Genomic DNA, 25,568 nt, shown 5'->3' with positions numbered 1-25,568 from the left:
GGTACACGTTTTAGCATAGCGCCCATATAACATAACATATAACATCTGGGTGTACAGATATTCGGCATTTTCATGATTTTGCGACAGTATTCACCGGAATATTCCGAAACCGTTACTATATAACCTACATATAACGGTTTTCATTTGAGCGGTATTTTTAGACTAATTTTTTTTTAATTTTTTAAGTTTCTTCCAAATGGCAGAGGAAATAAAAAGTTCGGCCCGGCCGAACTTAGCTACTTTTTATTTGTAATTTTTAAATAATTTTTCATACATTTTCGTTCAGTATAACTTCTAAATGGTTTTGAGAGTATCTTTTTCTTAAAGAGCTGTTAGTTGGTACTTCCTCACTTTAGCTATCTAATTGGCCGGACTAAATTCGTTGCTGTACCAGTCCTCAAATGTGATGTTGGATTCTGGTCCTCCCTTGTTACACATATCTGTGATTTTATATCCAGCATTATGGAAAATTTGAATTATAGCTAAATCGGTTTTGCTATAAAAAAAACTTAAAGTTTCTACTCAGATTTTAACCAGGGAAATTCCAGAATCTTAAAAAATACTGAATATTTTTGGGTGTTTTATTTTTTTTACCTCATCCAACCACAAATATGTGGCTAGGACCCCTTTAAATCTATCTACTGGGTGAATAAATAAAACTACAACAAAGTCAAACGCCATAATTTTTAGATTTTTCTTAAATTTTAATGAATGAAAGGAAAAAATGTCGGAAATAACATTAAATTTTAGAATAAGTTTAGATTTGTTCGAATTGGTCACCTTTGGCACCAATTATGGCCTTCAAACAGCCAATGAAACCGTCACACGCTGCCCGAATGTTGCTCTGCGGTATTTTGGCCCATTCCTGGCGAAGCGCTAGAGGTGATCGACACTTTGGTTTTTTTAGTGCCAACCTTGCTTTCCAAAATACTCCAGACACAATAGTCCAACGGATTGGTATCGGGGAATTTGGTGGTCATTATGCGCTGGGAATGAAGCGAGGAACCTCATTTTGTAACCATTCTTGGGTGGCGCGTGCTGAGTGCGATGGTGCTGAGTCCTATTGGAATGCCCAAGGTCTCCGGTCAAAATTTCGCGAATATTTCCAGAATCCAGAATATTTTCGGCATTTATTCTGATGCCACGGTCGATTAATACGAACGGAGAGCCACCATCGGCTGTTATGAGGGCCCACACCATCACCATGGCCGGTGCTTGAGTTCTGGTGGCCAACCGAATGTGCACATTTTCAGCTGACCTCTTTGGCAAGTAAACACTATGAAACACGAATGTTATCTCATCGGTGAAAACCAAATTCGGCAGTTCACCACTTTCGACCAAGCGAAGTAACTCTTTAGCTCTTTTGTTGCGGTGTAAGTTCTTGTAGTTTTTGGAATTTCAATGGCTTTACCCCGAGTTAATTTTTTAATATTTGCCGAATAGAATATTGCGATATGTTCAGCTCACGAGCCATTTTTCGGGCACTGCGACGCGGGTTTCGATCAAGTCGCTTCTTCACTTTTCGAACCATTTCTGTGGATGTTGCTGTTTTCTTCCGTCCCCTTTCTTTGACGTCGGGCTACGCTACCAGTACCACGGTAACAAGCGATGGTACGAGACACAAAAGATTTATTCACATTTCAATGCCGAAGGGTTCTAACGATATCTAGTAGCTATCACGCTTGAATTCCATCACGAATAACTTTTTGTTTTGGAAGATTCTCACCAAAGTGCTTTTGTACGCTTGTAAACAACATAATGAGCTTTCACTGGAATAATTTTAACAGCTATCGGACGAGTGGCTTAGAAACGAAAGCAGTCTGAAGTTGATTGTAGTTTTTTCAACTCACCCTGTATATCTATCCATAAAGTGACTGACTGACCTAGAATCAACGTCCAGACCAAACGGCTGAAGCTAAAATCTTGAAATTATTCACGTGGGTCATTCGTACTAAAAGGTTTCGAAAAATTTTAAACATGGAATGGAAGTCACTGATGGAGTGCAGGATAGATGTATTAAAAGGTTTTTGTAAGTCCTTGGTTACGAAAAATTCTAAAATGGTACTAAAATTCTAAAATTGGTACCACTTGGTATGGTTTGTGAATGGATAGAGCTAAAACATTGAAATTTAGTACGAGAATCAAGGTTGGAGAGTAAGTTTGATATGTAAAGGTGGTTTTGAAAATTTGTACTTAGTGTGCCAACTGTACTAAATGGTACTAAATTTGGAAGAGTTTGGTTTAGGGTGAACGGAAGAAGCTGAAATTTTGTACTGGACTTCCTGTTAGGGGTAGGTTTGTAAGAAAGAGTTGGTTTTGAAAAAATGTCCTACTTGTGCAAGAAAAGTACTAAATCTGGTACAATCGGTGTTGGGTGCTTGAAATCTGAAATTTAGTATAAATTTCGCTATTTATGTGTGGTCTGGTTGTTTCGGAAATATGTACTATAATTGTACGAAAAGTACTAAATAGTACCGTATTTGGTACAACCGGTATTGAGTGCTTGAAATTTGCTATAAGTGTCGCTGTTTATGTGTGGTCTAAGTGGTTTCGGAGGAGTTTAACATAAGTGTACGAAAAGTACTAAGTGGTACTAAATTTGGCATTTAGTGAAAGGATAGGGATAAAATTTTGAAATTTAGTATTTAGATTACAGATGGTATCTGCGTTTGAGATCAGGCGGTGGTTTGACAAGCGTACTGTATTTTTACGAAAAGTACCAAATGGTACTAAATTTGTTATTGGATGAAGGGATAGTGCTGGAATCCTGATATTTGATATTTAGGTCTCGGAGGTATTTTTGATAATGTGTACTATAATTGTACGAAAAGTACTAAGTGGTACTAAATTTGGCATTTGGTGAAGGGATAGGAATACAATTTTGAAATTTGATATTTAAATTACTGAAGGTATTTGCATTTGAGATGTGCCGGAGGTTTTTACAATGAGTACCGTATTTTTACCAAAAATTACCAAATGGTACTAAATGTGTTTTTGGGTGAAGGGATAGGGCTGGAATCCTGAAATTTGATACAGATGACACTGTAGGTATCTGTGATTAAAAAATGGATGTGGTTTTGAAAATGCGTGCTATTTGTACGAAATGTACTAAATAATACTAATAATGTTCGTATTATGTGAAGGGATAGGGCGAAAATCCAAAAATGTGATATTGAGGTCTCAGTAGGTATCGGGGGGTGGTTTTGGAAGTGTGTATTATAATTGTACAAAAAGTCCTAATAGTACTAATTTGGTCCTGATTGAGAGGATGGAGGTGAAATTCTAAAATTTGATATTTACATAACTTTTGTTATTTGAAGTTGAGATTTGGGACGTGGGTCTGAAAATGTGTACAATAGTTGTTTATAAAGTACTAAATTAAACTAAATTTAGTATTGGGTGTAGGGTGTAGGGACAGAGCTAAAATTCTGATGTTTGAAATGTACTTTATATCTGCCGCTTAGGAACTATTTTTGACGGACGTACCGATTTCCATACAAATTTCCATCCCATTCTTTGATGGACTGATTCACAGAAAAATGGAATATGATGGCAAATTTCAAAATTCTACGAAATTTTAATTCGATGAAAATTATGACTTCCTTATCATCCTGCAATATTGCAATTTTAAGTGCCTTAAGTGAGAATTTCCAAAAATCTTACATTTTTCCACGCTTAGTCCCAATAACCTGGTGCAAAATCTCGCTATAATTATACCCTCCACCTTGGAAAGGAGGGTATATTAACTTTGTCATTCCGTTCGTAATATCGTTATATATTCGTCGTAGGTCCCATAAAGTATATATATATTCATAATCAGCATAAAATTCTAAGTCGATTTAACGATGTCCGTCTGTCTGTCCGTCTGTCTTTCTGTCTATCTGTCTGTCCGTCTGTCTGTTGAAATCACGTTACAGCCCACATTATTTGACGTAGAGCGCCAAAATTTAGCAGAGCAATTTTTATTGTGTCTAGGATGGTTGGTATTGAAAATGAGATATATCGGTCCACGTTCTGGTACAGTCCCCATATAACGGTACCTCCCGATATTCGGTATTTTGATGGTTTTTGCCACATTTTTTCACGGATTTGTCTGAAAATTGGTATTTGTAGGTCATTACGAGTCCCTGTGCGTGTGGCAAAACATTGCATGTATAGGTCTACGTGTTGGTATAGCCCCCATATAAAGGTACCTCCCGATATTTGGTATTTTGTGTATTTTTGCCACCTTTTTTCACGGATTTGTCTAAAAATTGGTAATTGTTGTTCATAATGGGTTCCAGCTCCGGTGGCGAAAGACTGCATGTATGGGTCCACGTTTTGGTATACTCCCAATATTCGGTATTTTGATTATTTTTGACACATTTCTTCACGGATATGTCTAAAAATTTGTAGTTGTAGATCATAATGGATCCCAGTTCGTGTAGCGAGTCATTGTAATTTTAGGTCCACGTTTTGGTTTAGCCCCCATATAACGGTGCCTCCCGATATTCGGTAATTTTATGATTTTTGCCACTTTTTTTTTCAAGGATTTGTCTGAAAATTGGTATTTGTAGGTCATAATGGGTTCTAGCTCCTTTGGCGAAACATTGCATGTGTAGGTCAACAATTTGGTATAGCCCCCATATAACGGTACCTCCCGATATTCGGCATTTTAATGGTTTTTGCCATATTTCTTCTAATGTTTTTTTTACCCTAAGGGGAACATTTTGCTTTGGTTCGACAAAATTACGTACCAAATTCCAGAAATTTCAAGATTTTTGCTCTAAATGTATGGAATTTTGGATTTTTAACTTTAAGCTTTTAGTACGTTTTACTACAATTTTTGTAAAATTTGTCGATTTTCTAGTCATTTTTACCAAAAGAGAATTGATCTCACTTTAAAATTTCAAAATTATAGCTGGACAAATTTAGAATCCTATGGCACAAATTGTCAAAATCAAAATCCTCTGCTGCTCCTCTATTAAGGAGTTTAAAATCTATAATTTTCTGATATTTTTTTTTTTTTAATTATTAAGTATTAAGTTCCAAACCCTCACTCCAATATCCCACCCTTACATAGAAATTCAAAATTTATATTTTTCCCATTCCTTGCTAAAGACCAAAATAACTGAAGTTTTTAAAAACTAATTTTTGTTTTCATTCTCAAATTGTTTTGTTTATTTTCTTCGGACAATTGAAAACTAAAGCTTTAATTGTTGTTGGCCATTAGAAAAACAAAAAACAACAACAACTTCTTGTCCACAATAACAATTAACACATGTTTACTTCTTTGGCCTCCCGAAAAATTATATGGGCGGGAAGAATTCCATTGAATTAACCCTGATCCGGCTCTTATAAAATTAGTGAAAAAAGTTTTTGCTGTTGTTGTAGGAAAAACAACAACAATGCAATTCCCAAATGATGCAGAAGCTAAAACTACAACAAAAGGATTGAAATACCAAACATAATATCAGTGAACACACACACATGTGATTTGAAACTACATATTTGTTAAATGGGGGAGTAGATGCAGGGAAGGTGGAGAGGAGAAGTTTGTGGTGGAGGTTAACCACAAATGAAATGTTAAATGGGATGAAAAGTAAAATTAAAATGAGATTTTGTTATGTTTCGTATTTTTGCTTGGACTTTGTTGTTCTGTTCGAAATCACTGAAGAAGATGGACAGGCGAGAGACAGGGAAAAGGGGGAAAAGGGGGAGGTGGTTGGGCAGGAGAGACAAACAAGTGACCTATACCACTGGCATTTGCACAGAAAATAAAATCATGGCCGAATAGCGATTAAAGCTGCCATGCAAGGACACTACTGATGATAACAACTGCTGAGGCTGCTGGTAGTTCGGCACAGATAGTAGCACCAGCATCCACATTACCACCATCACCACCACCACCACCATGACAAGCAGTCAACAACAACACCAACATGCATTACATAAACTAAGTACATTTTTTGCACATAATAAAGTTTGGAATTTTATCCTGGTTCTGTTACTGCGTGTGTGAGTACATGTGTGTGTGTGTTTTGGCTTGAGTTCATTTCAGTTAACTGATGCTGATGTGAAAAACCACATGAAAACAACAAATCTGAAGTTTTACTCCCAAAAACAAGCTATTAAAATGAAATCCCAGAGAAGAAAAATTTCGGTGGAAAACATTTTTGTTTTTTTTTTCGGTTGGAATATAAATGTTTGGAATTGAAATTGAAATTAAATTCTTTCTTCGTGGCGAAGAGAAGGAGGAGAGAACTTTTTAGTTGTATTATAATGAACTCGGAAATTATGTCAAATACCAGCATATCTTTTGCAGTGAAAACCGGGGCTTATAAAAGGAAGGAAGGGAATTTGGAAAACATTTCGGCGATCCACATGAAAAAAAATTCTCAAAAATATGAAAAAATACAGCAAATCGGAGGGCCTCAGCCGCCCCATATCCTCAACGTGGGAGTCTACAATGTATCAATATAGTAGTGAATTAATCACATGCCTTGGTGATAAGGCTGGGTTTTTGAAAATTAGTACTAAAATCGTACGAAACGTGATAAAATATGCCTAAAATTTAATACATTGTGTTAGATGAACGGAATGAGCTAGCCTTCTAAAATTAGGAATGAGAGTCACTGATAAGATGCAGGAGAGATGTACTAACAGGTTTTTCGAAATTTAAGAAATTTAAGATTACGAAGAGTTTTGAAATGGTACTAAACTTATAAAATGGTATTCTGTGAACGGATACAGTTCAAAATTCAAAATATTTGTACGAAAATCAAAGTTGGAAAGTAAGTTTGATATATGAAGGTAGTTTTGGAAATGTGTACCAAGTCTGTACTAAATAATACTAAATTTGGAACAATTTGCCTTAGGGTAAACGGATAAAGCTGGAACTTTTTCAATTTTTGTATTGGTTTTTGGAAATGTCTGCTACAAGTGCACGAAAAGTACTAAATAGTACTAAATTTAGTACAATGGCATATTGAGTGAATATATAGTGCTTGAAATCTGAAATTTTGGTATTAGGGCCACTGTTCAGTGGTAGCCTGGGCATATTAAGGTGGTTTCGGAAATGTCCACTATATTTATACGAAAAGTACTATTATAGTGGAGAGTTTCCGAAACTAGTACTAAATTTGATATTGGGTGGAGGAATGGGGCTGGAATCCCGAAATGTGATAACACGATTTATACATAATGTAGGTATCTGGAATTGAGATTTGAATGTGTTTTGAAAAATGCCTCCTATATTTGTACAAACAGCACTAAATGGTACTAAATTTTGTATTTTTCCTGAAATTTCATAAAGTTGTCAACTGCTCGTATCTGTGGTTAAGATATGAAATTAGTTTTGGAAATGTGTACTATAATTGTACAAAAAATACTAAATGGTACAAATATGGGCGAAAATATGGAAGTGGAATCTCGAAAATTGATATTGAGATCTCTTTTGGTATCGGGAATTGAGATATGAAGATTATTTTAGAAATGTGTACTAAAATTGTTTAAAAAGTACTTATTGGTAGTAAATTGGGTATTGGGTGAAGGAATAGAGCTGGAATCTGGAAATTTCATATTGAGGTTTCTGTTGTTAATTGGAATTGATATATTGAGACGGTTTTGGAAATATGTGCTATAATTGTACGAAATGTACTAAATAGTACCAAATTTGGTATTGGGCGAAGGAATACAGCTGAAATTCTGAAATGTGATGTCAGAGATGATGTTTGTAATTCAGAAAAGGAGCTCGTTTCGGATATGCGTACTATAACTGTACTCAATGTTTATAAATTTGGTAATGGTGAAAATTATAGATCTGAAATCCTTATATTTGATATTAAGGCCTTTGTTGGTATCTGGAATTGAGATATAGAGATTTTTTTTTTTTTTTTTTTTTTTTGAAATGGGTTCTTTAAATGTACGAATAGAACTAAATTTGGTAAAAGGGAAGGAATAGATTTGCGATCCCGAAAATTGATATGAATGTCAATGTTGGTGTCTGTAGTTAAGCGAAAGAGGTGGTCTTTACAATGCAAAACGCCACAAAATCTGCAGTTCGGATAGAGATGCATTTCTTGAATTTGGTATCGAAATCACTATTGGTGTCTAGAGTGAAGAGAAGGAGGTGGTTTTGGACATGCGAAGTATAACTGTACGAAAGGTGCAAAATGCCACTAAACGTGCGTTGAGTCTTAGGATAGAGCTGGAAATCTGAAATTGGATTTTGAGGCCAACATTAGTTTCTGGGATTTACATATGGAGACGTTGAAACAGTTTTGGACAGAACATTTGGATATGAGTCCATTTTGAAAATGATTCACTAATATCCTCCTCGGTAAGCTGCAAAATAAAATATTTTTCCAGTAGTCTTTCCGAAGAAGGAAAAACTTGAATACTGTATAAAATCTTGAAGGTCTGAAAACTTAGTATGTATTATTGATTAAATTTTTTTTAACTGAACATACATACAAACTGTTGGTATGAACCAAAAAAGTTAAGATGGACTTTGCGCTAACGAAGTAGCGGGCACTTGCTAGCTACCATATAAGGATAATACATCAATAACTTCAAGTCCTTACATCATTTTTACTTTTCATAGACAAAATAAAAAAAAATTTAAAAATTTTTCAAGCCACCAAAAAAATACAAATTTGATCCGGTATTTCGACATATTTACACAATAATTGACCATTTTGTACAAATTTGGGAAATTCCATTCCCAGCCCTATTGAACTCTATCTGAATTTTCTTCAAAATGTCTCTTTAAAATGCCTCAAACTAGTGTAAACAGTAATATTTCTTCAAAATTTATTGATCAAAGTTTTTTTCAATAAAGTGGTTTTATTATCATTGCATACTTTAAGGCACTTTTTCAAACACACACGATAAATAAAAAAAGAAGAAAAACAACTCCAAACTTACCGTCATGTATTCATCTAAACGATGTTTCCAATTGTCAGATTTATCGATGAGATTATTCCATTGCTCAGAGAGTTTAGCAACTTCACGTCGAATGCTGCGTGTCAATTCACGGCTTTGTTCTTCGGCAGTTAAATAACGGGAATCCGAATCATGGGCTGCTGGAGGAAAAAAAAACGAAAAGAAATCGAAGGAAAGAAGGAAGTGAATTAAAATTGAACAAAAATAGATACAAATGACGATGATGGTAGATAGGAAAGGAAAGAATGCAAAGAACAAATTTGTAGATAACAATTTACTGCCAGAGAAAATAATGCTGTCTGCTACTGCCACCAAAGACAGTGGCAGCCAGCCACCGTTGAGAGAGTATTTAGCCATCTGCCATTTGTTCTTGTCTCACTTTGTGACATTTTTATTTTTAGACATTGAACGTTTAATGGCAATAGCACGACACGAAGTGATAAATAATATATTAAAGACGTGCCATGTTGAATGGCAAAGCATGTAAATCTACTGGGATTTGGTGGATGGTGGGGAGAGGGAGAAGGGGCGCGTAACGTAAAAATGTGCAAAAATAAGTCACTGTGAAGAAAATGACTTTATTAAATTTTTAAAAATAAAGTCAAAAAGGTAAAACGGACAATTTGTAAAATGACTTTTATTAATTGCTCTTAGGGGAGGGCGAAAGAGAGAGAGAGAGAGATGGAGAGTTGAAGGAGATTAAGTGAATTTTTATAATGAATTTAAAATATGGCAACCGCAAAAAATATGAAAAATTTCACATCACATTTTTGTCACATATGAAATAAATTCCGCAGGTGTATAGCAGTAGAAAAGTATTCCAAGGATGCAGAGGCTGGATTATACATGAGGCTAGAGTTATATGTAAAGTTGCTTTTCCCATAGCATTTTTATAGCATAGTTTTAGGCGGTCCCTACAATTTTTTAAACTAAAGAGGAAATGTTTATATGTAGTAGGAGTACGGTATGGATGTGGAAATAGAATATTATATACAAAGGTACAAAATATAGTTTTAGGAGTACGAATTCTATAAAGAGGAGACAAGCGATATCTTTTACTGAGGTTAATTCCAATCTTTATAAAGCCCAAAATGCATTCGACAGGACTTTTATCGCACAAAACTTTAATGTAAAATCCTCAAATAGTAATCAAAATGTGGACCTATATGGTCCAAAAATTCCACGGACCTAAGATACATGTTTGAAAAAATTTTGTTAACCTACTTTATTTCATTTCATATGTAACAGTTTTATAACCAGAATACGAAAATTCTTCTACAACCCTTCTATAGCCAGAAGACCTTTTACAGACCGTCTATAGCCAGAAGACCTTTAATTGGTCTTCTATAGCTAGAATACCCTTAACTGGTATTCTGTAGTCAGAAGGCCTTAAACTGGTCTTCTTTAGCCAGAAAACTATTTACAGCTCTTCTAAGGTGTTCTATAGCCCGAAATCCTGTTGTAGCCCTTCTATAGCCTGAAGACCGGTTACTGCTCTTCTATGGCCAGAAGATCTGTAACAGTTCTTATGTAGCTATATAACGTGTTACAGCTCTTTAGTAGCCAGAAGAGCTGTCACAGCTCTTCTATGGCCAGAAGACGTGCTATAGCTCTTCTATGGCCAGAATATTTGTTATAGCTCTTCTCTAGCTTGAAGACATGTTGCAGCCCTTCTATAGCCCGAAGACCGGAAGACAGCTCTTCTATAGCCAGAAGGCCTGTTATAGCTCTTCTATAGCCAGAAGACCTGTTAGAGCATTTCCAGGGCCAGAAAACCTTTTGAAGTACTTCTATAACAAGAAGCTCTTCTATTGCCAGAAGACCTGTTACAGCTCTTCTACAGCCGGAAGATTTGTTACAGCTCTTCTATAGCCCGAAGACCTGTTACAGCTCTTTTATTGCCAGAATACATGTTAGGGTCAGAAGACCTGTTACAGCTCTTCTGTAGCCAGAGGACATTTTACAGTTCTTCTATGTTCATACGACCAGTCCTTCTATACCCAGAAGACCTGTTACACCTCTTATATGGCCAGAAGATAATCTATGACCTGTTACAGATCTTCTATGGGGAGAGGACCTGTTACAGTTTTTCTATGGTGAGAAGACCTGTTATAGTTCTTCTATAGCCAGAAGGCCTGTTACAGCTCTTCTATAGCCAGAAGGCCTGTTACAGCATTTCCAGGGCCAGAAAACCTTTTGAAGTACTTCTATAACCAGAAGCTCTCCTTTTGCCAGAAGACCTGTTGCAGCTCTTCCGAAGCCAGAACATCTTTTGAAGTACAACTATAACAAGAATCTCGTATAATGTCAAGAGACCTGTTACAGCTCTTCCGAAGATAGAACATCTTTTGAAGTATAACCAGGAGACCCTTTAGTAGTCTCCTGTGCATACAAATTCTTTGGAAGGTCTGTATATCAGTCTCGATATGCATTACCCCAGAGAGCAATGACTGCCCTTGTCACATAGCCCATAAGCCACGTAATGAACTCCTTCGGAAGCTACATACATATACATTTTAGACTCCAAAAAGTATATATATATATACTTTTGATCAGCATAAAATTCTTTGTCGATTTAGCGATGTTCGTTCGTCTGTCTGTTTGGGGAAATCACTCTAGCTTCTGACGGAATTAAAGTAGTTTTATAAAATTTTTGCCCAGATGCATTGCAGGTCTGTAGAATATTTAGCACTGAAAAAATAGCTACACATTTTAATATAGCCCCCATATGAGTGTACCGCCAAATTTTAGGTGTTTTCTTTTGCGATTTAAAATAGCCATTAGTATTCCTTTATGAAAGAAACAGCCTTGAAAAGAACTGTCCTCCGATATTTGGAGTTTTAATGATTTTTAATATATTCTTCACCGGAATTGGATCGAATTTGGTATGTGGAGCTCGTAATGAATACCACTTTCACAGACAGAAAATAGCTTTCATACGTCCACATGTTCGTATAACCCCCCTCTATATTCGGTATTTTGATGATTTCAGTTACATTTTTCAGAAGAATTTTCTCAAACTTGGTATTTGGAGTTCGTAATAAGCACCGCCTTCTCTGGCAGATAATTGACCGTAGAGGTTCATGTTGTGGTACAGGCCCCGTGTTGCTCTAACAACTCGTGAAGGGTAACCACTATACAGGGTGAGATGAAAAAACTACAACCAACTTCGGACTGCTTTCATTTCTAAGCCACTCGTCCGACAGCTGTTATAATTATTCCAGTGACAGCTCATTATATTGTTTACAAGCCTACAAAAGCATTTTGGAGAGAATTTTCCAGAAAAAAAGTTATTCGTGATGGAATTTAAGCGTGATAGTGTGATTTCTTTATATTTGGCTGGAGAACCACAAGTGGCTATCGTTAGAGCACTCCAGCATTTAAATGTGAATAAATCTTTTGTGTCTCGTACCATCGCTCGTGATAGTGGTATCGTAGCCCGACGTCAAGGAAGTGGGCGGAAGAAACCAGCAACATCAGCAGAAATGCTTCGAAAAGTAAAGAAGCCACTTGATCGAAATCTGCGCCGCATTGGCCGAAAAATGGCTCGTGAGCTGAACATATCGCAATATTCCATTCGACAAATTTTGAAAAATGAGCTCGGGGTAAAGCCATGATATTCCAAAAAGAGTAGGAACTTACACCGCAACAGAAAGAAAATAGACTCAAAAGAGCTAAGGAGTTGCTTCGGTTGGTCGAAAGTGGTGAAGTGCCGAATTTGGTTTTCTCCGATGAGAAAACATTTGTTGTCCCGCAGTTTGTAGACAAACAAAATGATCGTGTTTACTTGTCAAAGAGGTCAGCTGAAAATGTGCACCTTCGGTTGGCCACCAGAACCCAAGCGCCGGCATCGGCCATGGTGATGGTGTGGGCCGCCATAACAGCCGATGATCGCTCTCCGTTCGTATTAATCGACCGTGGCATCAGAATAAATGCCGAATATTGTCGCGAAAATATTCTGGAGGGTGTTTTAAAGCCTTGGGTTCGCAAACATGTTGGCCGCAGACCTTAAACATTCCAACAGGACTCCCCAAGAATAGTTACAAAATGAGGTTCCTCGCTTCATTTCCAGCGCACAATTGCACAAATACCGCACTAAATCTCTGGATACCAATCCGTTGGACTATTGTGTCTGGAGTACTTTGGAAAGCAAGGTTGTCATTAAAAAATACCATATTGTCGATCACCTCAAGCAAGCGCTTCGACGGGAATGAACCAAAATACCGCAGAGCAACATTCGGGCGTGGACGGTTTCATTGGCGTTTGAAGGCCATAATTCGTGCCAAAAGTGACCAATTCGAACAAATCTAAACTTATTCTAAAATTTGATCCTAAAAGAAAACAAGTAAAAAAGCAGATAAGTTCGGCCGGGTCGGACTTTTAATACCCTCCACCATTTCGAAGGAAATTTAAGAATTAAAAAAAAAAATCATGAAAATACCGGATATCGGGAGGTACCGTTATATGGGGGCTATACGAAGACGTGGACCTGCATACGAAATTTTTTCCCATAGGTTGTAGTACCCATTAGGATCTGCCTGTTCGAAATTTGAAACTATTCCGGTGACTAATGTTGCTGACATCATCAAAATACATACAATAATTTTTGTCATAGGCTCTAGTACCCATTACGAACTTCAAATACGAAATTTTAAATAATTCCAGTCAATAATGTCGCTATAACCATGAAAATACAGAATATCGCGAGGGACTGTTATATGGGGGCCATATGAAAACGTGGACTGACATGGACCACTTACGAACTTAACCTGCCTACTGGTGAACTATGCATGTATATAAAATTTTAGCTTTCTATCTCAATTCGTTCGAAAGATAGCGTGATTACAACAGACAGAGGGACAGATAGACAGACAGACAGACGGACACCGGTAGATTGTCTTAGAATTTTACACTGATGCAGAATATATATACTTTGTAGGGTCGATTATGAATATTTCGAGGAGTTACAAACGGAATGACAAAGTTAATATACCCTCCATAGAATGGTAGAGGGTATAAAAATGTAAAAATTATGGCGTTTGACTTTGTTGCAGTTTTTTATTATCCCATCCTGTATACATATGTCGGCATATGACCGTCGACCGATACTTTATAAGTCGTTTACCCCCTGATTTTGGGATCCAGGGCAAAGGTCTTTATAGTATCTTCATTCATATTGCACATTGGGCTTGCATGCCTGATATTTTCTACAGATATTCTGTGACAGTTGTAAAAAAAGCAATGCAAACTTATCTGCTGTCCTTTTTGTCAATAACTAAATTTTTTAAATCAAGACAGCAACAAAAAAAAATTGCAATTGAGTAAAAACCCCTTAAAGCTTTTAACAAAGTGACAAAAAAAAGTTTTTCTTTTTTATTTGATAGCGCCTTATTCTTTTCACTTGTTTTCCGGTTTGCTCCCTTCCCCTCTTTTCCCCCTGACCCGTTTGGTGTTCGTATGCAAACTTAAATAATCAATTTGATAGCGTTTTTCTTATCCCAGCTCTGGCATGAACTACAGGAAGAACAAACTTTCCATTTTCTTCAATATGCAGTTTTCGGTACTTTTACGAAATTTGTCATCACAATGGTGTAGGGATTGCAGATGGGATGGAAATGTTTTTACAGGGGAATTTTACAATATTTATTTAGTTATGAGAAAAAGAGGCAACGAAGAGATCCCAAGATATCCCCCATTGCAGAAAAAAAAACAAGTAAAAAACCAGTAAAGAAAGTCTTAAAGTCGGGCGGGGCCGACTTTATGATACCCTACACCACTTTGCTAATTTAGTAGAGCTCCACATAACAATTAAAAGTTTTTATGGGAGAATTCAATCATACAAGCTATGATTATAATTTAAAGTTCAAAGGACTAAATAAGCCGAAGCATTGTATCTTTCAAATTCGGACTTGTATTGCCCATTTGGTGCACAATTAATTTGAAATCGGATAAAGATATATATGGGAGCTATATCCAAATCGGAACCGATCTCGATAAAATTTGGCAAAGATATTTCTGAGCTGTATTTGATATATTTCCCTGAATATCGTTGTTACGGAGTGCATATTACGGCTGCGGAGGACAAAAATAACAAATCGGATGAACAATATATATGGAAGCTATAGCTATATCTGAACCGATCTTCACCAAATTTGACATACTAGCTTCTAGACCCAATTCTAGCTTCTAGGCCGAATTCCATCCCATTTGGACAAATATTAGACGTTTGGTGCACAATAAAAGGTAAATCGGACGAAGTTATATATGGGAGCTATATCCAAATCTGAACCGATCTCGATAAAATTTGGCAAATGTATTTCTGAGTTGTATTTGATCTATTTTAAAAAATATTGTTGTTACAGAGTGCATATTACGGCTGCGGAGGACAAAAGTAACAAATCGGATGAACAATATATATTGGAGCTATAGCTATATCTGAACCGATTTCGATCAAATTTGGCATACTTATTTTCAGGTTCAATCTGATCGTACGTGCAAAATTCCATACTATTCCGGCTGATATTACACGTTTGGTGCACAAAAAAAAAAGCAAATCGGACGAAGATATATATTGGAGCTATATCTAAATTTTGACCGATTATCTCCAATTTCAATAGGGTTCGTCCTTGGGCCAAACTCCGTGATCCGTGCAAAATTTCATCTGGATCGGGCAATAAATGGGACCAGTACTTTGTTTACAAAAATACATGGACAGACGGGCGGACGGACAGACGGACGGACGGACATGCATAAATCGACTCGGAATGTGATTCTATGCAGATCATCAATAGGATCTATGGGTCTATCTCGTTTCCTTTTGCATGTTACAAACAAATGCACAAAGACATAATACCCTGACCACCTTGTGGTGTAGGGTATAAACAGTAAGTACGGCCGGGCCGATCTTTGAATACCCTCTACGAATTGGAACGAATTAGGAAATTTTCAAAAAAATAAAATCCATTAAAAATTCTGTTAAAATCTTAAAAATACCGAATATCGTAAGGTGCCGATATATTGGGGGGATATACGATATTGTGGACCTATACAGACAAATCTATGTCTGGGGGTAAAGTACCAAAATACCGAATATCGGGGTACTCTTATATGGGGGCTATACGATATCGTGGACCTATATATACAATTATCTTGCAGCGGGTAAAATACCCACAAGGAGCTCCTTGTGTGGAATTTTAGACAATTCCGTTGAAAAATGTTGCTAAAATCATCAAAATACCGAATATCGGGGGAGGTGCTGTTATATGGGGGCTATACGATATCATGGACCTATATAGACAATTCTCATTCAGGAGGTAAAGTGCTGACAAGGAACTTCTTGTGTGGAATTTCAGACAATTCCATTGAAAAATGTGGCTTAAATAATCAAAATACCGAATATCGGGGGGTACCGTTATATGGGGGCTATACGGGTAAAGTGCTGAAAAGGAACTGCTTGTGTGGAATTTTAGACAATTCCGTTGAAAAATGTGGCTAAAATCATCAAGATACCGAATATAGGGGGGTACCGTTATATGGGATATATACGATATCGTGGACCGATATAGCCCATCCTCGAACTTGACCTGCCTGTAGACAAAAGACAGATTTGTGCAAAATTTTAGCTTCCTATCTTAATTCGTTTTTACGGTAGCATGATTACAACAGACGTACAGACGTACGGACGGATAGACGTACGGACGGACATCTTCTTAGAATTTTACCCTGGTCAAGAATATATATACTTTGTTGGGCCTAAAATTTTTATTTCGATGAGTTACAAACGGAATGATGAACTTAATGTACCCCTCATAGAATGTATGGTAAAAATCTCTCATAATAAACAGCGTCGGCCGTTCCTTTTCTAACTCTATATAATGAGTCTTCATTTTGTCGCCTAGCCTGAGATGTATACAAAACCTCATGGGGTACCAGCTATGGAGAACTTTAACGAGAATAGGATATTTGAAAGCAAATTTTATTGTTAGCTTTGCTGAGAGCACTTTGCTGAGAGCAAAATGTGTTGCTCTCTCTTTTTGAAAGAAACTGATGAACTTTTCAGGGCAGAGAGACATGGTCACTTCGTAGATTAGGTTGGACCTTCCAAAAAAAATTTTAATTTTACAAAAATTATTCCTAATTTTTTTCGACAATCAATATGGCCAATGTGAAATATTTAATATTCCGAAAATTTTGCTATCGCCATTCCTATCACCACATTGCCCTCCATCATCTCGGCTTTTACGAATTGCAATCTATTGGATAAAATGACAATCTTTTTTTGTTGAATTATTTCCCATCAATGATTTTTTTCTCTCTTTTTGTTAAGTTGTTGTTTTTCTTTTTTCTTCTTCTTGCCTTGCCACCAGGATTTTTATTTCCGTCACATCTGCCCCTTAAACTGGCTGATAAAATTGATTTTTATAGTATTGCCTTCTGTTTATTGTTGTTGTTACTGTTGCATCTAACTTTTTTGTTGCATTGTCGTCTTCTTCTTCGTACCTTTTTTAAATGTCAAAAGAAAATGAAAATAAAATCTATTGAAAGTATTGCAAAATTACGAATTAGAGCGTAAAACTTTCGAATACGAACAGAACTTAATTTTGTTTTTTTTTCCTTTCGGTTAAATGAAACCGAGAGAAAAATCAGGAAGTAAGCAGAAGAAGCAGAAGAGGTCTTATTCATTTTACTTTCTCAGATGAGTTGTTTTTTTTTTTGAAAGAGGGGATGATTGGGGCACAGAAATTGAATAAGTGCATGGGATAAGGTTTGTTTGAAAATTTAATGCAGTTTTTAGGTCATCTGATTGGTCGAGAGAATTTTTAAAGCTCTTCAATTGGAAGGAGAGAGATAAGACCTATAAGGGTTATACATTGACATAAGCCGATTTACATTTATTTGATATACAGGTATATCTAACAGAGAACAGCCAATAGTCTTTAAGAGGTCTATTACAGCCAGAAGATTTTTTACACAACTTCTATAGCCAGAAGACCTTTAAGAGCTCTTCTATGACGAGAAGACCTGATACAGTTCTACTATGACCAGAAGACCTGATACAGTTCTACTATGACCAGAAGACCTGTAACCGCTCTTCTATAGCCCGAAGACCTATAACATCTCTTTTGTAGCCAGAAGACCTGTAAGAGCTCTTATGTAGCTATATAACCTGTCACAGCTCTTCTATGCGCAGGAGACCTGTTACAGCGCTTCTATGGCCAGAAGTCTCGTTACAGCTCTTCTATGGCCAGAAGATCTTTGAGAGCTCTTCTGTGACTAGAAGACCTCATACAGCTCTTCTATGACCAGTAGACCTTTTAAAGGTATTCTATAGCCAGAAGACCTGTTACAGCTCTTCTATGGCTAGAAGACCTGTTACAGCTCTTCTATGGCTAGAAGACCTGTTACAGCTCTTCTATGGCTAGAAGACCTGTTACAGCTCTTCTATGGCTAGAAGACCTGTTACAGCTCTTCTATGGCCAGAAGACCTTTTACAGCCCATCTATAGTCAGAAGACCTGTTACAGCTCTTCTATAGCCAGAATACCTGTTACAGCTCTTCTATAGCCAGAAGTCCTGTTACAGCTCTTCTATGGCCAGAAGACCTGTTACAGATCTTCTATGGCCAGAAGACCTCTTACGGCCCTTCTATGTTCAGAAGACCTATTACAGGTCTTCTATGGCCAGAAGACCTGTTACAGCTCTTCTATGGGCAGAAGACCTGTTACAGCTCTTCTATGACCAGAAGACCTGTTACAGCTCTTCTATGGCCAGAAGACCTGTTACAGCTCTTGTATGGCCAGAAGACCTGTTACAGCTCTTGTATGGCCAGAAGACCTGTTACAGCTCTTCTATGGCCAGAAACCCTGTTACAGCTCTTCTATGGCCAGAAGACCTATTACAGCTCTTCTATGGCCAGAAGACCTCTTACAGCTTTTCTATAGGTCTTCTGGCCTGTTACAGCTCTTTTATGGCCAGAAGACATGTTACAGCTCTTTAATGGACAGAAGACCTGTTACAGTTCTTCTATGGCCAGAAGACCTGTTACAGCTCTTCTATGACCAAAAGACCTGTTACAGCTCTTCTATGACCAAAAGACCTGTTACAGCTCTTCTATAGCCAGAAGACCTGTTACAGCTCTTCTATAGCCAGAAGACCTGTTACAGCTCTTCTATAGCCAGAAGACCTGTTACAGCTCTTCTATAGCCAGAAGACCTGTTGCAGCTCTTATATAGCCAGAAGACCTGTTACAGCTCTCCTATAGCCAAATACCTGTTAGAACTCTTCTATGGCCAGAAGACCTGTTACAGCTCTTCTATGGCCAGAAGACCTCTTACGGCCCTTCTATGTCCAGAAGACCTGTTACAGCTCTTCTATGGCCAGAAGACCTGTTACAGCTCTTCTATGACCAGAAGACCTGTCACAGCTCTTCTATGGCCAGAAGACCTGTTACAGCTCTTGTATGGCCAGAAGACCTGTTACAGCTCTTGTATGGCCAGAAGACCTGTTACAGCTCTTCTATGGCCAGAAGCCCTGTTACAGCTCTTCTATGGCCAGAAGACCTATTACAGCTCTTCTATGGCCAGAAGACCTATTACAGCTCTTCTATGGCCAGAAGACCTGTTACAGCTCTTGTATGGCCAGAAGACCCTTTACAGCTCTTCTATGGCCAGAAGACCTCTTACAGCTCTTCTGTAGGTCTTCTGGCCTGTTACAGCTCCTCTATGGCCAGAAGACCCGTTACAGCTCTTTTATGGCCAGAAGACATGTTACAGCTCTTTAATGGCCAGAAGACCTGTTACAGTTCTTCTATGGCCAGAAGACCTATTACAGCTCTTTTATGGCCAGAAGACCTATTACAGCTCTTTTGTGGCCAGAAGATATGTTACAGCTCTTCAATGGCCAGAAGACCTGTTACAGCTCTTCTATGTTCAGAAGACCTGTTACAGCTCTTCTATGGCCAGAAGACCTGCTACTGCTCTTCTAGGGCCAGAAAACCTGTTACAGCTCTTACAGGTCTTCTGGCTATAGAGAGGCTATAACAGGTCGTCTGGCTGTAGAAGAGCTGTAACAGGTCTTGTGGGTATAGAAAAGCTGTAACATTTCTTCTGGCTACAGAAGAGCTGTAACAGGTCTTCTATAGCGAGAACGCCTGTTACAACTCTTCTATAGCCAGAAGACCTGTTACAGCTCTTCTATAGCCAGAAGACCTGTTACAGCTCTTCTATAGCCCGAAGTCCTGTTACAGCTCTTCTATAGCGAGAACACCTGGTACAGCTCTTCTATGGCCCGAAGACCTGTTAAAGCTCTTCTATAGCGAAAACGCCTGTTACAGCTCTTATATAGCAAGAACACCTGTTACAGCTCTTCTATAGCTAGAAGACCTGTTGCAGCTCTTCTACGGCCAGAAGAACTGTTACAGCTTTTCTGTAGGAAGAAGCCCTGTTACAGCTATCCTATAGCCCCAAGATCTCTTACAGATCTTCTATGGTAAGAACATCTGTTACAGCTCTCCTATGGTCAGAAGACCTGATACGGCCCTTCTGTGGCCAGAAGACCTGTTTCAGCTCTTCTATGGCCAGAAGACCTGGTACAGCTCTTCTATGGCCAGAAGACCTGGTACAGCTCTTCTATGGCCAGAAGACCTGTTACAGCTCTTCTATGGTCAGAAGACGTGCTATAGCTCTTCTATGGCTAGAAGATCTGTTATAGCTCTTCTCTAGCTTGAAGACCTGTTGCAGCCCTTCTATAGCCCGAAGACCGGTTACTGCTCTTCTATGGCCAGAAAACCTCATACAGCTCTTCTATAGCCAGAAGACCTGTTATAGCTTTTCTATAGCCAGAAGACCTGTTACAGCTCTTCTATGACCAAAAGACCTGTTACAGCTCTTCTATGACCAAAAGACCTGTTACAGCTCTTCTATGACCAAAAGACCTGTTACAGCTCTTCTATAGCCAGAAGACCTGTTACAGCTCTTCTATAGCCAGAAGACCTGTTACAGCTCTTCTATAGCCAGAAGACCTGTTGCAGCTCTTCTATAGCCAGAAGACCTGTTGCAGCTCTTCTATAGCCAGAAGACCTGTTACAGCTCTCCTATAGCCAAATACCTGTTAGAACTCTTCTATGGCCAGAAGACCTGTTACAGCTCTTCTGTGTCCAGAAGACTTGTTACAGCTCTTCTTTTTCCAGAAGACCTGTTACAGCTCTCTTATGGACAGAACACCCTTTGGAGTACTTCTACAACCAGAAGACTCCTTAGTAGTCTCCTGTGTATACAAATCCTTTGGAAGGTCTGTTTATCAGTCTAGACATGCATTACCCCAGAGAGCAATGACTACCCTTGTCACATAGCCCATAAGCCACGTAATGAACTCTTAATTCTGAACTTAATACTGTCATGTACAACAAATATAAAAACAACATAAACTTCTCATTATTTTATCATTCGAAAAAAAAAAATCGGACAACAAAAAAATGCAAAACCCAGGAGAGAACATAAAAAAATCACCCTGGTCGATGGAAGAACTCCAGTAGGCTGGACCATAATGAAATGTATAAAAAAAATGTACAACCAACACTTTGGCCATAAAAACATTTGGTCAAGAATAAAACGACTTTGTTGGCGACAACAAAAGCAACAACAACAAAAAGTACAACAAGAAAAAAGTGGCTACAACGATATTTGTAAATGTTGCAACAATAAATCCCCTGATATTTAACGGTCATGTTATGTTAGCTGTTAGCGGCACAAGTGCCACAACATAAATACAATGAAACCCACACTCACACACACCCAAATGCAAAGAAGGATACCAAAAACCGGACAAATATAGAGTTTGGCCAAAAAAAAAAAAAAAAAAAAAAAAAAAAAAACAGAGAGGAGTGGAAAAATTGCAATGCAGAAATGAATTGTAAGTTCTTTGGCCCATAACCCCCCCTGCCCCTGCCACCCTTTTTGGGTCTTTGCCGGCCGCTATCAATTGGCAAACATTTGCAGAGTAAACTGGACATGGCAAATAATAATGCGGAAGTGCTCGGTCATGGACCATGGATTCGAGTGATGTTGAAGTAAAAATATTTATTGTAATGCTGGAGCCGGAGGCAGGGGGGGGGAGTCGAGGGGTGTGAAGGAGTAGTATTTGTGCAGCAATGATTCAATATACATTTAGTGGATGCTATTCATTTCCAAAGGCATACAATGTTTTTTCTTTCTTCTTTTTTTCTATTTTTATGTTTATCCGCCGCCACCACCTCTTTCATGTGTTGCGAGCTTTTTATAGTTCTTTTTTTGTTGCTTTGCCATTTTCACAAGCAATTTATAAATTGTTTAGCGATTTGGGAATTTCAGAGCCATTGGATTTGTGTTTATATTTGCTAAGAGCTAAAAGCAAAATGCTTATCACAATGCAATGACGATAGAATAGCGGGGGAAGCGGAAATAGTTTGTTGAAAGAGGGTTGAAGAAACGGATTTTAGCTTCATTTGATTGCAAATAAATCATGAAACTTAAGAGTAGAGAAAATAAAATGAGAGAGAAATTAAAAAGGACGATGAGGGGTACTAATAGACAAACACTTACCTTCGGTATCACTGGTATCCGATACAGGTGGTTCACTGGCAATATATTGACGGCCACTCAGCAGAGTACTTTCGACAATTGGACGTTTATCCTCCAATTGACGACGGAAAGCTTTATGATCGTCCTGAAATGAAAGGAAGAAAATATATGGATAAATATTTTATTGCAATAAATAAAGGGGAAACATATTGATAAACAAAGGAATGGGTAAAAATCAGATTGGATATCCTTCAGAGGTCATCTAAAAATAGAATACATCCTAGAGAAATACTGGTGGCAGAGGGCGATTTTCTAGAGATCTTGTAATGGCATAGGTGTGTTGTGGAAAGAACCACAACAGAGCGAGAGGTATTCTATATCTAAAGCGAGAGGTATTTTATATACAAAGGATATCACGCGCACTAGAGGTAGTCTATACCTGGGAAACCACTTCGAGGGCTTCCAGTCATTATGTCTTTCCAGAGGTCGCTTTTCCATAAAAAGAAAAACTTTCACGTCTCCTCTATTGCCTAAAGATCGTTTACAGGTCGTTCAAAGCCAGAACACAGTACAAATAGGACCTCTTAAAGCTCTTATACAGCCCGGTAACCTTTCATAAGTCTTATATATTCAGAACACATTTTACTGCTCTTCTATGGCCAGAAGACCTGTTACACTTCTTCTATAGCCAGAAGACCTGCTCCAGCACTCCTATAGCCAGAAGTTCTGTTACAGCTCTTCTATATTCAGTAGACATTTTGCAGATCTTCCATAGCCAGAAGACCTGTTACAGCTCTTCTATAGCCAGAAGACCTGTTACAGCTATTCCATGACCAGAAGACCTGTTACAGCTATTCCATGGCAAGAAGATCTGTTACAGCTCTTCTGCAGCTAGAAGATCTGTTACAGCTCTCCTGCAGCCAGAAGACCTGTTACAGCTCTTCTATAGCCAGAAGACCTGTTAAAGCTCTTGTAGGTCCAGAAGACCTGTTTTTTTGCACATAGAAGACTAGCTAGCATTGAAGACCGCTAGAGGTCGTTTACATCTAAGAGACCCAATAGAGGTCATACCTCCAGAGTTCACTTATTCAGGCCCATTAATAATATTTTAAACACTGAAGCCATGTTAGGGCCTTCCGTGTTTAGAAGATCCGATAAATGTCGATTATACCTTCCAGGCCCGATAGAGACGTTCTTAACACAGAAGACCAGCTAAATATATTGCAACCCCAAACAATTCTTTCCATATTTAGGAATACTTTTTCTGTTATTATAGGTCGTCTAAAGAGATCTTCTCTGTTCTAGCTCGTTTAAAAAGACATTCTCTGTCTATAGGGACTCCCTCGACTCCAGCTCGTCTATAGAGACTCCCTTGACTCCAGCTCGTCTATAGAAACTTCATGGCCTTCAGCTCGTCTACAGAGACTTCATGGCCTTCAGCTTGTCTTTAGAGACTTCATGAACTTCAGCTCGTCTTTAGAGGCTCCCTGGCGCTTCAGCTCGTCTTTAGAGGCTCCCTGGCGCTTCAGCTCGTCTATAGAGACTCCCTGGCGCTTCAGCACGTCTATAGAGACTCATTGACCTTCAGTTTACCTATGGAGACTCCCTGGCGCTTCAGCACGTCTATGGAGACTCCCTGACCCACCAGCTCATCTATGGTGACTCCCTCTCCCCCCTATAACTTTAAGACTCCCTGGCCCTCCAGCTCGCCAATAGAGACTCACTGGCTTCCCAGCTCGTCTAAAGAGACTCCCTGGCTTCCCAGCTCGTCTAAAGAGATTCGCTGGCTTCCCAGCTCGTCTATAGAGACACCCTGGCCTGCTAACTTGTCTATAGAGGCTCCCTGGCCTTCTGCTCGTCTATAGATACTCCCTGGCCTTCAGCTCGTCTATAGATACTCCCTGGCCCTCAGCCGGTCTATAGATACTCCCTGGCATTCAGCTTATCTATAGAGACTCCCTGACCTTCAGCTCTTCTATAGAGACTGCAGCTTATCTACTGCCCTTTATATATAAGAAACATTTGAAAGATCTTTTAGTGAAAGAAGAGCTCAATAGGGTACTAAATATTCTGGAGAAAATTCTATTCCTAAATTACCTCTTGCGGATTTTATATCTAACGGAAGGTTTGTAGGTGCTCTTTTATCAAAAAACTCGGAAAAGGCTTCTATCCATAGTATTGCTCTTGAGGGAATCGTATCTTTAGAAGGTTTCGATTACATCCAAATGCAAAGGTTATTGGAGAGTGATCTCCTGACTTTGTTTTATTGAATTCTCTGGAGAAAATCCTATTCATAAATGGCTTCCTGCGGCTATTATATCTGACGGGAGGTATGTAGGTGGTCTTCTATCAAAAAACTCGGAAAAGCCTTTTATCTATAGAATTACATTTCAGGGACTCTTAGCCTGTGAGGGTTCATCGATGACATTCAATGCTAAGAAAACGGGAGAGTGGTCTCCCGACTTTGTTTTTCTTTTAATTTTGAAAAATTCTCTAAATTTGAATTTGACTTTGTTTGAAAAAAATTCAAAACTTCGCAGTTTCGTCGTAATTTCAATACATTTGGCCACTACTAAAATAATTTTATTTTATGCTTTCGATAGAAAACCTCTGGATTATATTGTAGTTTCGAGGTGAGCTCCTACTCACAGAGACGTCTAAGGGGCCTAAAATCATAGAAAAGCTCATGATAGACCTACTGATGCCCTTTACACACAGAAATCTGTAAAGGATATTCAACTCAAAATAATAGCAGAATATGGGTTTGAATCCTTCAGAGGGAATTTTATTCATAGACGACCTCATGCGGATATTTTATCTGTAGAATACTTTATCTGAGTCCTCTAGATGATCTTCTATCCATAAAAAAAATTTATTGAAAGATTTCTGCTCGTTGATAAACCTCCTAAACCTGAAAAAACTCTTAATGGTTTGAGCCAAAGTAAAAGTTATGACTTCTCTATAATGCTCTGTCAGTGAAAGACCAGTTTAGAAGATTTTAGATGCTCCTCTACCAATATAAGACCTCTCATTTATGACTTCCAGAGGCCTTCACTAGGTGGCAGTCCTTCTTTAGAAAAATCCTGAA

General features: G+C 38.1%; 1 protein-coding gene across 9 annotated transcripts in view; it reads right to left on the bottom strand.

The window, feature by feature from the left end:
* LOC101893112 (dystrophin, isoforms A/C/F/G/H) overlaps positions 1-25,568 on the bottom strand; it is a 752,562-nt gene that overhangs the window by 219,983 nt on the left and 507,011 nt on the right. For 8 of the 9 annotated variants that reach the window (XM_059123281.1, XM_059123286.1, XM_059123285.1 and 5 more), the window contains 2 exons: positions 22,502-22,625; positions 8,908-9,065 (listed from right to left, as the gene is read on the bottom strand). In XM_059123281.1, coding sequence (XP_058979264.1) covers positions 8,908-9,065; positions 22,502-22,625 — 282 coding nt within the window. The remainder of the gene's footprint in view (positions 1-8,907; positions 9,066-22,501; positions 22,626-25,568) is intronic. The other variant, XM_059123282.1, reaches the window with a different exon arrangement.

The sequence above is a fragment of the Musca domestica genome, unplaced genomic scaffold (assembly GCF_030504385.1).
Source record: "Musca domestica strain aabys unplaced genomic scaffold, Musca_domestica.polishedcontigs.V.1.1 24, whole genome shotgun sequence".
In the NCBI taxonomy this organism is placed as follows: Eukaryota; Metazoa; Arthropoda; class Insecta; order Diptera; family Muscidae; genus Musca; species Musca domestica.
The sequence above is the reverse complement of the archived record's forward strand: the minus strand, read 5'-3'. Positions and strand labels throughout refer to the sequence as shown.